This window comes from Ursus arctos, unplaced genomic scaffold, assembly GCF_023065955.2.
Source record: "Ursus arctos isolate Adak ecotype North America unplaced genomic scaffold, UrsArc2.0 scaffold_20, whole genome shotgun sequence".
NCBI classification, from domain to species: Eukaryota; Metazoa; Chordata; class Mammalia; order Carnivora; family Ursidae; genus Ursus; species Ursus arctos.
Window position 1 is genome coordinate 30,446,685 of NW_026622875.1, and position 15,181 is coordinate 30,461,865.

General features: G+C 42.3%; 1 protein-coding gene across 11 annotated transcripts in view; it reads right to left on the bottom strand.

Moving 5' to 3' along the window:
• NEK11 (NIMA related kinase 11) overlaps nt 1–15,181 on the bottom strand; it is a 244,767-nt gene that overhangs the window by 49,990 nt on the left and 179,596 nt on the right. For all 11 annotated transcript variants that reach the window (XM_057315970.1, XM_057315969.1, XM_026497009.4 and 8 more), the window contains one exon: nt 12,080–12,140. In XM_057315970.1, coding sequence (XP_057171953.1) covers nt 12,080–12,140 — 61 coding nt within the window. The remainder of the gene's footprint in view (nt 1–12,079; nt 12,141–15,181) is intronic.

A 15,181-nucleotide genomic window follows, 5' to 3' on the forward strand; every position in this document is an offset into this window, starting at 1 on the left:
ACAGTACATGCAGGATGTTTCTCTGCTAATCTTTCACCCTCTCCTTTCTTGCAAGTGCCTCAGGAATATTCCAGAAATACAGTTGCCCTCTCGGCCCAAATTATTGCAAAGGCATGTCCTCATGGCCCATACTGTTCCGCCTACTCTTTAGAGTGGCACATGATGGAAGATTTGCCTATGGACTGGTAAACTTTTTCTGTAAAGAGCCAAGTAGTTTTAGACTTGCAAGCCAAACAATCTTTGTTCCAACTACTCAACTCTCCTGTTGTGGCATGAAAACAGCCATAGACGAGAGGGAAATAAATGAGCATGGCTGTGTTCCAGTAAAATCTTATTTACAAAAGCAGATATTGGCCAGATTTGGCCTGCGGGCTGTAGTGTATCAACTCCTGGCCTAGACGATGGAGAAGCTTCATGATTCTGAGCTGGAAGTGACTTTAAACCTCTTCACACCAATTTGTCTCATCTTAAGGATGGGGAAACTGAGGCCAAGAGAGGCTGTGTGGCTTGCTCGAGGTCACAGAGCTATAAGGAAAGAGGCAGAGTCAGGACTAGAACTGGGGCTCCCTGACTGCCAAATGTGTGATCTTTCTAATCCCTCACAAAAATGGCACATCCAGGTAAGGATTTTCACGAGCTGATTTTGAAAAATCAGGAAATTATCAGACAAAACCCCTCCTCCAAAGGTTGAAATTTGGGGAGAACATGACATCTGTCATCTCATCTCTCCACCTCTCCAGACGATGGCTCAGGGCTTATTATGAGGGGCCACAAACCAGTAGGGTGCGTGAAAGCCGTGCCACTCTGCTGAGAGGCTTATCTGTGCCTCATCTTTGTGAAGATTTTTCCTTGAGCTTCTCTTGTGATGATAGTGGACCTCAGGATGTCACTAAAATTGCCCCAGAATCTACAAAGCAGGCTGCCCTCTGTCTTCACTATGTTAACTCAACACACCAGGGATAGCGATGCACCACCTCAATTTCCTTTCAAGGAAGGAGCTGTTCCCCAGCTGCCTGGCGCACTGTAGGCAGCCAGCCTCCATCTGTGGCCCCTTCAGGACCTGCCTCTGCCACAGAAAGCTGTCTTGCCCAAGATCATGCCCTTCCCATGCGGCCCACATTTAATGATTGACCATGGTAGATGTAGAGAGCCTGGCCATTTTGGCCCATGCAGACAATTCTGATAAGTCCAGAACTCCCCATGGGTTTGGGCCAGGATGGTCAGGACGGTGTCACTGCACTGTCCCTGCTCTGCCTTGCCCTTCTTCCTCCCCCTCCTGTCGACAGGGCTCCCCGGAGGGCACTCCCAAGTTAGCATCCTGCCTACTAGACTTCATGTCAGAGGCTGCTTCCTGAAGAACCCTAGCCATGACACAGGGGTGCTGGGTTTGGGAAGAAGCAGGGGCATGGAGGTGGTTGTCTTGGTGACACGAACAAGTTGAGCATTAAACAAGAGCGATGATAAAAATGCTGATGTAACCCTTTACCCTACCCCTTGAGCAATTCTTTCGGAATATTGTTCCACAGGCTCAGGGCCGCCTCCACCACCTAGGGAAATTGTTGTCAACCGTCAGCAGCAGCTGTGTCCAAGCCAACACCCCTGAGGAGGCTGGTGAAGGAGGCAGTCAGGAGGAAAGAAGATGGTGCAGGAGAGAACAGCCTTCAGAGGCTTCCAGCGAGAAGGCAGCTGGGGTACATTCAGATGAGCCCTTCGAGTCCTGACTCTGTGATGTTTGCTAAGTTACTAAACTTCTGTGACTCAGCTTCCTCACCTGGGCAGAAAAGCTGTGCCCAAAGCTCCAGCAAAGCTCAAATGCGATGATACGTAGAGAGGTGCTCTGCTGTTGGTAGAGGCCCAGGATGAATCTACGCTGCCTCCCTCGACCCCACAGCACCCACCACAGTGCTCGGCACAGGACAACTTCCCAAGAGTGCCCCATTGTCTCCACCAACATTAAATTACTTGGAAAAAAGTGGGTCAGCCTGGGAAAGAAAACTTGCAACTCATAGGGGAGATAATAAATACCAGAAGATGGAAAATAAACTTTCTATTTTTACTACATGGTTATTTCACACAACAAATATTCAGCTGAACTGTATGGAAGATTAAAAACAACAGGAGTTCAGGGGTTTGCAAACGTTCATTTCCTTTTGAATGTACTAGAAGAGGTCTCTAAGAATAGCACCTATCAGTACCAAAAAAAAAAGAAAAGAAAAGAAAAGAAAAGAAAAAAAAAGTGGGTTTTTTTAAATAAGCAATTAAATGTGGATACAGTTTGCGAAGAGATTTGTGGAGCCAGACTCCAACTTCTTCAGTTGTGCTTACCCGTGGAGCCAGAAGCCAGTATTTGGGCAGTTTAATTATTCTAAGCGCCAACGTAGAGAATACTAGCTTGAGAAACAAAACCTGCTTTTTTGTGATGGCAGGTTGGGCTGGTTCAAGACTGACTAAAATACTTAAGGCAAATGCATCAGCGTTTCTCTCTTCTTTTAGGAGAAAAGAATCACATAAGTCATCCATGTTCGTTGCAGACAAATTAGAAAACACAGAAGGGAAAAGCTGCTTAAGAGAACCATTGCTAACACTGGGGGGTTTCCAAATGCGCGCGCGCGCACACACACACACACCGTGTGTGTATCAACTACAGCTTTGTACATTTTATTACTTTATAACACCTTTCGTGCCAATGAATATGCAACTACATCATCATTTTTAACTAAAGAACTTCTTTGTTCTAGAAGATATATTAGTCTCCATTTCTAGGCATTTATTTTGATTCCAATTTTTCACTATTGTAAGCAACACTGCCACGAAGACCTTTATATATATTTATCTTTACACCCACCTCTATCTCTTCAAGATAATTTCTAGACAAAGACTTATTGGGTCAAAAATAATTTGTTCTTTCAGGTTAATGTAACCTAAATGTTGAAAGAAAATCTTTTTCTGGGTTGCAAATACCATTCTCTTCAGTGGGGTCATAAATATATATTAAAATTGAATGTGAGGCACCTTTATTAAAAACTTGATTCAATTTATCAAAATTTGTCAAAAGTCAGCATTTTCTTTATAAAGCCATAGCAGGAAGTGAGAGAACTCTCTTCCCTGATTTCCTAGCCCAGTGGATCTCAAAGTAGAGTCCCTGGACCAGCAGCCTCAGCATCACCTGGGAACTTGCTAAAAATGCAGATTCTCAAGACCTACCTCAAACCCCCTGAAGCAGCATCTCCAGGGATGGGGCCCAGAGAGCTGGGGAGTCTGATGCTGCCCACTCGTCCTCATTGATGTTCATTACTTCCTGCCTGCAGTTCTAGTCATTTGGTCTGGAGATGTTCATGCCCCAATTAATTACCTGGAAATTCCTTGGAAATATGAACCGTGAATCATATTCCTTTTTGTGCCCTATCATGGTTCCGTGCCAGGAAATGCTCACACTAATTGATTTGTAGTTAAACGCAGCCTTACTCACATTTCCAACTTTTCACATAAATAACCTGATGGTAGATCTACATGAACGAGGAAAGAAACCCTCTGCCCTAGCAAATAGATGGACTAACTCCCTCTCTGCCAGTGACACGGCTTTACTGACCCAGCCAGAAGTGGCATCAAAAAGCAATGGGTCTGGTACATAATTACTGCCAGAAAGAACCGCTCAATATTGTCCCTTTCAAAGAACAAGTAGTCTCTAAAGTTCAAATGGCCAAGTTAATTTGTTCATTGACTGGAGCCCAGGAGCAACCACCTCACCCAGGAAGTCACAGCGATGGCCATCTGTGCTGCATGCAATCAGACATACTCAAGAGCATTACTGAGCTGCTTCTGGGGCTGAGATGGACGACAGAGGGTCTGTGTCTCGACCCCCTCTTTTCAGCTGAATGGTGTGGAACTGGGGTCTCAGCTGAACACTCAGCTAAGCAGATCCAGGACCAAGTGTCTTGGTTCTGCAAGCAGGCACACACTCCGTGGAGTTCACCCCCAGCTGGTGCGGCTGTGGCCCCCATTCAGGACAAGGTCTCACCTTTTATTAGACAATTTTGTGCAAAGCAAATGGCTCCCTCTAGAGTCTGCAACACAGAAGATAAATCAAAAAAGGATTATCTTGAATCATTTATTCCTTCTGTGAAAGCCAAAGGAGATGTTCCCACAAAACATGATACGGGCCATCTCTCCCTCCACATCTCTTAGAAACAGAAAGTTCATCACCTCAGTAGATATTTATTATTATCTTTGGCCTCACATTCTTCTTCCTTTCTTAGAAGAATCTTCTACTTTGTGAGACAGAGTCTGGCTCCCACTAAAGAAGCTAAAACACTGGCTATTCACTTTCCCAGCCTCCCTGATTGTAGGCACATTGTGTCAACACATGACCAACCTCTGCCAATGAGACACGTCCTCCCTGGACTGCGTATCTGAAGCTGGTAATGATAAGGGGTAGGGAGCACATGGAGTCCATCCATGCAGGGCTCGGGCAGGAGTGGTGGCCATGGCCAGGTTCCTGAGGTGGCAATGGTAGCCAGTCTAGCAACAATGCCCAATGTCCAGCATTAGTGGCCTTGAGGACTCCCAGGCTGCCCTGGGAAGAGGCCCATGTGGAGGGAATGAGGCCCTCCACCAACTTGCTGCTGTATGAGTGAGTCACCTGGCCTTCAGATGACTGTGGTCCTGACATGTGGCTACAACCTCTGGGGACCCTGAGCCACAACCACCCAGCCAAGCCACTTTTAAATTCATGACCCACAGAAACCATGGAAAACAGTAAATGATTATTATTGTTCTTGGCCAATAAGTGTTTCAGTACTGTTTTATGCAGCCATAGAAAAGCAATATAGGCACAGACTTTTATGAAGGGTCAGGAGAAGAAACAAATATATGAAGACTGTTTCTGCATTTACCTTAAAACCAGTTTTGAAATCACTGTGTTGCTGTATGGTTGCTTTAGAAACGCTGTGCTACTAACTTCTTAAAACTTAGTAATAGGGAAAAAAAGGTGTCCTTTGGAAATGGATAAATGATCTTAAAATCTATGTGAGAAAATAAATGTCAGAGGATAAGAATCTTTTGAAAAAATAAGAAAATTGGAAGATAATTGTCCTATTAGACATTAACACATCCCATAAAGGCAGTGTAATTAGAACACTCTGGTACTGACAGAAGATTAAGAAGCAAGATCAGTAGACCAAAATAGAATCAGAAACAGACAATATCTAGGAGTTGTGATATGACAAAAGGAGAATTAAAATTAAATGGAAAAGAATAATTCACCTGGCATAAAAACGATGAAAATAAGACAACAAGAATCTTAGAAGAAAATTCAGGAGTCCATATATAAGAGTCTCTTTAAAAGGAATAAACAAACAGGAAAGCTAGAGTCTATAAAAACAAGATAGAAAAGGGAGCAGTAATATCTTTATAATTATATAGCTTAATACATTGAACATTAGGGGCGCCTGGGTGGGACAGCGGTTAAGCGCCTGCCTTCGGCTCAGGGCGTGATCCCGGCTTTATGGGATCGAGCCCCACATCAGACTCTTCAGCTATGAGCCTGCTTCTTCCTCTCCCACTCCCCCTGCTTGTGTTCCCTCTCTCGCTGGCTGTCTCTATCTCTGTCAAATAAATAAATAAAATCTTTAAAAAAAAATACATTGAACATTAAATCAAGGGCAAGTAGTAGTGAATATTTCCCTCTACACAAAAGGGTACTGGATATTAAAGATCCTAGTAAATGCCTTTTACAAAGAAAAAGAGACTTTATTTGTTTAAGGAAAATAATAAAAATTAGCTACATAGATAGTTCATGTCATATTCACAAGTGAGACGACTCAGGCAAATAACACCGAATGGAACCACACATCGTTCCTCAGCAAAGCCTGTCTGCTGCTGCCTGTCCCTGTCTCTGGCTTCCTTCTTACCCTGTCCCTTCCAGCTCTGATAGCCAAATCTATCCTATGGCAGGAATGATCTCAGTATCTTCTCCTTGAAGCTTCCTCGATGACTTCTATTCCCCCCAACTAAAAGCGATCTCCCCATTTTCTGGATCCTTACTCTTTTCTTGTATAGTTATTTAGGCCCTTGTCTTAGTTCTCATCCGAAATCCTAAGTCTTTAATGGCAAGATGCAGGCCTATGATATCATTATGGCCTAATACCATCCTCTACAAAGAACTCTGTTGGTGGAAGTCATTGAGAAGACCTGACTGCCGGTTGATCAGTGAGCTGGACCTCAGCAATCAGAGACCCCTCGTCCCTTCCCCTGTCATTGGAATGTACGTTCCACTTGACTTTCCTGCCCCCAGAGGCTGCTCCAAGGACACAGCCTTAAGGTAATGATGTGGTATTGAGACCTTTTGGATGGTTGGTATACATGACTAAACCCAGTTAAAGCCTCTACATCAGCAGGTGGCTGCAGAGATCTAATCATCTTGCAGCCACTCAAGATAAGCCTCATGTGTAAGTTCCCTTGGTTATTAAACCTGCCACCTACCAATCTGGAGCGAACTGCCTCTTTCTTCTGCCTCTCCTTGCCTGCCTGGGTATAGGGGCCGGTTTCAAATTATACCAGGGAAGCTCCCGAGGAACTTACAAACCAACATATATTAATTTGGTGATATCCTAATGTATGAGTGACAAACGAATGCATGATTGCTGAGTTTCTTAGTTAGGCAAACTCAATCATTGGCAACTTCTTTTCTAGAAAGTAGTAATATACGCAATGTTCTTTGCTAAGAATATAATACTAAGAATGAATAATACTACGATTTCAGGGATTTATCTATATTACAAAGCCCTTTCCCTTTCCCCATCCCTTCACCACACATCTGCCTAATGACCGTATCTGGCATGGTAGCAGACACATAGTAGGTTCTCTACAAACTGCCCCTAATTCTGAATCTGTTGCATCCTTTCAAGTTTTAAAGGACTTACAGAAACTATTAAATTTCCCTAATACGTAAACAGAAGGTACACTGGCAAGCAGGTAGTGTGCACTGTGCATCCCCACCAAAATGATCCAAGTGGTGTGTGGTCCCAAATACCCTCCTCTCCTCCAATGTAGTGGTCAGTATGTCAGTGCGGAGAGATAACGCACTGTGTTGACACCATGCTAATTAGCAGCAGAAGTTCATTTCTTTCAGGGTGAAAAGCACAATAGTGCAAGGTTAAATGGCTGTCAGTCAACCTTACAGTTAACAGCTTAGAGTTTGAGGAGCTTAAGCAAAGGAAGATTCTAAAGGATTCAGAAGCCCTAATGCCTTCTCTGGTCTAGATCAGTCACATTGTTTAGTAGAGATTAAACAGTTATTATCAAGCTTCAATGGAAGAATTGAGGGGTAACAATTTTCAAAAAGCCAAACTCATCAGACAACTCAACACACTAAGGGGATCTTAATGGGCAGAGAGGTTCTGAAGCATCTGTCACATTCTAATTGCTTCTGTGACGACATCCAGTTTGGATCTATAAAATAAGCCTTCTTATAAGTATAGTTTACCAAGGACTTATTCTGCTGATGACTTCTCTCTCTAGAAGTACAGCCAATTTCATAAACATTTAAAAAAGTTAAATTTCATATGCTGCCTTGATAAGATGCTCATAATCTGGTTACTAAGAAATATGGAGACAGAATTTTCCTTTCTAAGTTTGAAGAAAAGGAAGTGAGAGGTCACCTTCTGTCCTTACTGAATAGTGATGGGCCTGAACAGTTACATAGTAACGCTATCTATTGCCTATGTAATGAGAGTCCATAAACAGTTCCCCACCTCAAGCCACTCCTTTCAAAGCTTCCTCCTTATCATTTAAAGGTAATCTTTTCTGACCATGCTCAAAAACCAGTGGTATCCTAATCCACAGAATAAAATTCAAGCTACTTAACCTGGCATACAAGATTATCCATGGGTTTGGCCCTACATAGCCAGGTTTGCTGATCTCTTCCTCACACCCTATTCCAGTAATACCAAACTTCTTGATAGTTCCATGAATATACCTAGTTGTTCCCTACTTCTGAACTTTCATGCTGCTTGATCCTTTCTAGAGAACACTTTCCTCTCCAATCCCTTGGCAACTCCATTCATCTTTTTATTCATTCATCAAATGATTATTGAAAAAATACTGTGTGTCAGGCTATATGTTAGACTCTGAGAATACTGCAGTGAATAAGATCTTGTACTACCCTGGGGTGCCTGGATGGCTCAGTCGGTTAAGTGGCTGGCTCTTGATTTCAGCTCAGGTCATGATCTCAGAGTCCTGGGATCAAGCCCCAAGCCAGGCTCCATGCTCAACAAGGAGTTGCTTGAGATTCTCTCTCTCCCTCTCTCTCTGCCCCACCTCCCATTTGTGCGTGTTCTCTCTCTCCCTCTAAAACAAATAAGTAAATCTTAAAAAAAAAAGAAGAAGAAGAAGAAGAAGATCTTGTACTGCCCTCACTGACACAAAAAATTACAAACCTCGCCCTCTGTGAAGTCCTCCCCAGGCTCATCCCCACAGTGGACCCTTGTCTTCCACCTTCCTTGTTCACACTATGTGTTGTCCTCATCACAGTGTCCAGCCTCCCTGACTACACTGGGAGCTCATTAAGACAGGGATGCCATTTTCTTCATCCCTCTGTAATATCTGGCTTATTGTACATACTTTTTAAACATCTAGAGGGAAGAAAGCTATGGGGGAGGGGGAGAAAGGCAGAATACACATTTAAACCATGGAAATTTCATGTTTTAACATATCTGCCATTGGTGAAATGGCCTACATTCTTGGCTGTCTCCCCCAGGCCCTGATTTCTGGCAGGAAAGTGCTGTCTTTTTAATTTCTTCTCTCCCTCCCTCTCTTAATTCCACATGGGATCACTCAACAGCCCGTTCATGACTGGCCTTGTGTCTTACAGGCCATGGGAAATTTCAGGGGGGATTTAGGGCTTCAGAAATGAGGTGCCTCCATTTGGACCAACAGGTCCTCTATATGTGAAAGTAGCACGTAGTGGAGCTCTCTGGTATCATTACAGAGCTGTTCCTGGTCTGTCCAGAAACCTACCTGGAGGCTGGGACCATGTTCCGAATAGGTCTCAACATCTGAAACCTCATGCAGTGCCATTGAGCCCACCAGACTCTGAATGTCTGATGCAGATGCTGAGGATGAGGCAAAAATACAATATTGTTTGCAGGGAAACTCAGCAACTCCTGTATATAGTGCCAAATAGCCCAGCACACAGACAGCATCCCATAAAGAGGAAAAAAATGTAGAAAGGAGCTATTTTCAGTTTAGCTTATAGGCAAATTATAATTTTAATAAATAAAATTTTTATTTTATACTTCAGCAATTTTTGTTTGGACTATAAATTGGTATGGGGTGCACAGTAAGAATTTCAGGGCTTAAGAACTTTAAAGCTATGGTTCTCAAAATGTGGTCTGGACCTGGAACATCAGCACTGCTTAGGAACTTGTTAGAAATACAAATTGTTGGCCACGCACCAGACCTGCATTTTTACTAGCCCTCTAAGTGATTCTGATGCATGTTCAAGTGGGAGAACCACTGATCTAAAGGCTTTAAAATGACCCTGATGTATGGAGGAAACTAATATACTGAACTTGGAATTCAAAAGGGTCCCTTTGAATTCAGGATCTCTTGAAGCTACACAAGTGCTAACTCATTCATTCTCTCTACTTCCTATTGATACAGGCAGGGAAAATACCACTGCCCCTGTTTTAAATAGAAATAAAACTAAATCTGGGGTTGGGTTGGGGTCAAACCACCGCACACAACGTTTTCAGGGCTGCAAAGTTAAAATCTGCACGGTCCAAAAAACTAGAAAGGACATTTGCACCTGTTGTTTTTCCTGGCTTGTTGAGGGTTCGGAGAAGCTCTTGAAAATATTTGTGGATGAGACTCAAGAGCTTAACCTGCTCCACAGGCAATAGGACATTTCCAAAATGCACAGGCCTATGCTGAGTGTGAGTAAAGCCTCCCTCAATTCACAGAGGTTTCATTTCCAAGTGACAAGGCTTGTACTCTGACACATTTTAGTTTACATTGTCCCTGGGATCCTGTTAACATTCTGACATATATTAATGCCACAGTGATTACTGTATCTATGAATCTCCCCCAAAAATGTATTTAGAGCAAAACAGGTGTTAGCTCCCCGAGCAGTCTCTCCCTATAACATGGCACAGGGATATTTCTTCATGGCTTCTGTGTAATGCTGGAAGCTGGGAGTTCTGAAAGTAATAATATTCTCATCTGTGATGAGGGTCCCACTGTGAGTACCTCCCCAGACAGGTATTTCAAAAGCATGCTCCCCGTCATCTCAAAGTCCGCTAGCCTGCCCCTTAGCTGCTCTCCTTTCCTGCACACATCTCAGGCATGTAGCTTTCACCTTGTCTGTCTTCTAAATTGCTCACCACACATCCATCTGCTTCCTAGCTTCTCAAATGAGCTAACAGCTCTCACCAGCTCCCATCTCTCCCTTTGTCCTGTAAGTTTATATCAGCTTTGTTCCCTTTTTGTCACTTGAGGGCAGCTCCAGGCAGAGATAAATGCATTTTTTATTCCATGTTTCTATTGCTCATTTTTATAAAAGCATACAGTCTAAAAGGGAATTTAGATATCATCTATCCAATCCAGTGCTAATTTCTTTTTTTGCAGTGGAATCTATCTTTTTCAAGACACAACTTTATGTATAAGTCTAATTTATAAAACAGATAAGAGTGAAACTATTTTGGTTGAAGCTGGTAAAGGAGCAGGGTGTGCATCTCACTTCTCTTTAAAATATTTTAAAATATCTGTTAAAGGCCTCCTCTGCACCAGACACTGTGTCAGACTCTGGAGAAACACAGATGAGCAGTGTAGACATGGGTTCTATTCTCCAGCTGCTCGGAGCCTTGTCTGTGCCTGGAGGTCCCCAAGGAACCCAGTCTGAAACTTACTGATCTAATCCAAGGTCTGGAGAAGAAAAGTGACTTGGCTAAAGGAAAGCCTTCCTGGTCTTCACATTCATACTTGGGAGTTAAATGTACCTGGTGTTGTTGAACAGACTGTAGGGTGATGATCAGGAGAAACACCCAGGAGCTCTGTTTATGACTGTGGCTTCGCACACAGAAACATGGAGTAAGCTACAAAAAGGGTATAAACTGTGCATAAAGCTCCTAAGAAAATGGTGGTGAATGTTTGCACAACTGAACACTTGATCTTTATTCCTGCCATTCCCTGTGGCGAGATTGCTTTTGGTCATGCAATTAAAAACTTTTAAAACCCACAATCGAATTTCAAAGAAAAATATCTCAGCCCATTTCACCCAGGACCCGTAGGTATATCCTCTGTCCTTCTACCCATATCAGGTGTGACAATTTATCATCTACTGCTAGACGTTCCCACAGTTGGGCTTTTCCGATTAAAGAAAAAGAAGGAGAAACTAAGAAACAGGGTTTTATCCCTGAAGCACAGCCATCCCATTTATTGAAACTGACGTTAAAGAAATTTCAGTTTTGTTTTTCAGACCAAATCACTTCCAGTAACTGACTGACCTTCGGAGTGATGGTCCTTGCCGCTTGACTGAATGCAATCTGTTTCTACAGGAAGAGTGAGGTAGGAGATCTCTCTTCCGGGGAACCTGGGAAACGTATTATTAGGCACTGCCAGGCCACCATTTGATCACAATGGACCACTGAATTCCAACTGTCTCATCCTTGGAGACTGTCGGTCACTTACAGTAATAAACTTTGTGCTGCCTGGCCCTTGGCCAGACTTTCAACTTCGGTTAGCCTCAGTTTCCTCCTGTATAAAATGAAGAGGTTGGACTGAAATATCTTTAAGATTCCTTCCAAGTGGGAGGCCTGGGTGGCTCAGTCATTTAAGCAACTGCCTTTGGCTCAGGTCATGATCCCAGGGTCCTGGGATCCCCGAATTGGGCTCCCTGCTCAGCGGAGAGCCTGCTTCTCCCTCTCCCTCTCCCTCTGCTGCTCCCCTTCCTCATGCTCTCTCTCTCTCAAATACATAAATAAAATCTTAAAAAAAAAAAAGATTCCTTCCAAGTTTTCTACTCCTCAGATATTCCACTAGAATCAGAAGGTAGCACTACATTTTGGAATTTGAAGCAACTTACCTAGAGAGGTGCAACCCAGGACATTTTCCAAACACCCGACCAGTGCTTCAATATCACTGTCCTGTCAAAACAAGAGGGATTTATTTCCATGTATGACAGAAGAATATTTATTGACATAGAAAAATGTTCTTTCCACATTTAGGCAAAACAAAAAAAAATCTGGTGGCAAAATTATTTGACAGTACAATCCTATGAAAAATTTTTTTGCAATTGAAGTATAATTAGCATACAGTGTTATATTAGTCTCGTGTACCATATAATGATTCAACATTTCCATACATTACTCAGAGCTCATCAAGTTAAGTATAATCTTAATCCCTTTCACCTATTTCACCCATTCCCCCACCTACCTTCCCTCTGGCAACCACCAATGGGTTCTCTGTATTTAAGAGCAGCTTTTTGTCTGTTTTTCTTTGTGTGCTCGTTTGTTTTGTTTCTTAAATTCCACATATGAGTGAAATCATGTGGTATTTGTCTTTTTCTGACTTTATCTTTTTCTCACTTAGCAGAATATCCTCTAGGGCCATCCATGTTGTTGCAAATGGCAAGATTTCATTCTTTTTGATGGCTGAGTAATATTCCATTGTATATATATACCACATCTCCCTTATCCATCCTTATCTATCAATGAGCACTTGGACTGCTTCCATATCTTGGCTATTGTAAGCAATGTGGCAATAAACATAAGGGTGCATATATCTTTTCAATGTTTTAAAACGTTTTCTTTGGTTAAATACCCAGTAGTGGAATTACTGAATCTTATGGTAATTCTATTTTTATTTTTTTGAGGAACCTCCATACTGTTTTCCACAGTGGTTGCACTAATTTGCATTCCCACCAGCAGTGCATGAGGATTCCTTTTTCTCCATATCCTCACCAATATTTGTTATTTTTTGTGTTTTTTATTTTAGCTGTTCTGACATGTATAAAGTAATATCTTATTGTGGTTTTGATTTGCATTTCTCTGGTGATTAGTGACGTTGAGCATCTTTTCATGTTGGACATTGTATGTCTATTTTGGAAAACTGCCTATTCAGGTCCTCTGCCCATTTTTTAATTGGATTATTTGTTTTTTTTGGTGTTGAGTTGTATAATTTCTTTATATATTTTGGATATTAACCCCTTCTTGGATATATCATTTGCAAGGATTTTTTTCCCATTCAGTAGATTGCCTTTTTGTTTTGTTGATGGTTTCTTTCACTGTGCAAAAGCTTTTTATCTTGATGTAGTATGATCCATTTTTTATTTATTTATATTTATTTTTTTTTAAAGATTTTTTATTTATTTATTCGACAGAGATAGAGACAGCCAGCGAGAGAGGGAACACAAGCAGGGGGAGTGGGACAGGAAGAAGCAGGCTCATAGCGGAGGAGCCTGATGCGGGGCTCGATCCCACAATGCCGGGATCATGCCCTGAGCCGAAGGCAGACGCTTAACCACTGTGCCACCCATGCGCCCCTATTTATTTATTTTTTTTAAAGATTTTATTTATTTATTTGACAGAGAGAGAGACAGCCAGCAAGAGAGGGAACACGAGCAGGGGGAGTGGGAGAGGAAGAAGCAGGCTCCCAGGGGAGCAGGGAGCCCGATGCGGGGCTCGATCCCAGGACCCTGGGATCACGCCCTGGGCTGAAAGCAGATGCTTAATGACTGAGCCACCTGGCCCCCCATGATCCAATTTTTTTTTTAAAGAAAAATACCTATATCTATATGTATTTCTATATCTCACTCTCTCCATCTCTACCAATCTACAGATCTATTCTATCTCTCTGATAGGAAGAACATACACTGAAAATGTTAATGGTGGTTTTGACTATAAGGTAAGATTATGGATGATCTTTACTTTCTCCTTTGTGTACTTATGTCTTTTCTAAATCTTCTATAATAAATATTACTTATTTAATTTACAAAATTGTAAATGTTACTTAGAATGGGGAAAAGGGTTTTATTCAATCTATAATCTATTCAATACATCAAAAATCAAGTGAATATTTTTTTCCTAGGGAGTGTCTCTATCAGTTCTTCTTTGGAAATGTATGGTCTTCAAGGGGTCATAAATCTAAGAATTGCACTTCTTATTTACCATAACCTTCAATAAGAGTCAGATACCCTCATGAGAGCTGCGGTGATCCCAGAACTGTATTTGGCAACAAATATTGTCTTTACTACAAAATAAACATCCGTCCTCTATCCAGGAGGCTGGAAATATCCACAATAGCATCATAATGATCTGGGAAAATGGAACCACTTAATTATTTTCAGGTTTGTGGCTACATTGAGGGAAATCAATAATTTGTGGCTCACCTGCTCCATTTCAAAACAAGCAACACATTTCATATTGAAGTAACTGTGAATTTTAGAAAAATGCACTGTGGTATAATAGACTACTCTAAAACATTACATAAATGTGTTGTTTCATAATATAACATCTGGTGGGGTTTGAGCAGCCACTTTTTATGTGTGTGGTGAAACTCAGCATCATTTCATGTTCCGATGTATAGAAGAGGCAATGATGAAGAAGGCATGTCTGGTCAATGCTGGTCAATGAGGCCAAAGCACTAACTGAAGATCCTGGTGTCCAGCTCAGGAATTGGAAGTCAGGAAGATTCAGAAGAGGGAAAAACAGATCCCTTCCTTCTTCTGCATCCTTGTGGTCTCCAAACTTAACAGGGACAGCCTTGACTCAAAGAGGAACCCAGAGGAGACATCCTCTGTTGGAGGAAAAGCAAAGCACACACTGGCATACACAGGTGATGACACCAACCTGGCAAGCCCAGCTTGGTCCTCCACTAAGTTTGCTGGCCTGGCCCAAGTGGCTTGACTTTCCAGGTCTTAGTTTCTGCATCCGTGAAACTAGGGGGCTGAATCAGCTGATGGTTAAGGGGTCTTCCAGCTCTAAAACCCGGTTCTTCCAGCAAAGAGTTAGATGGACAGTGACTGTGTGGATTGTTTTCCAGTATGGCTACAACAGTACTTCCCATCCCTTTGTTCCTATGCCATTCCTCACATTGAAAGTCAGACTCTCTTTCCCTATCCCTTAAGCTGGACCTTTGACTTGCTCTGGGTCCCGGAATGTGGAAGATGTGATGTCTGTGACTTTTA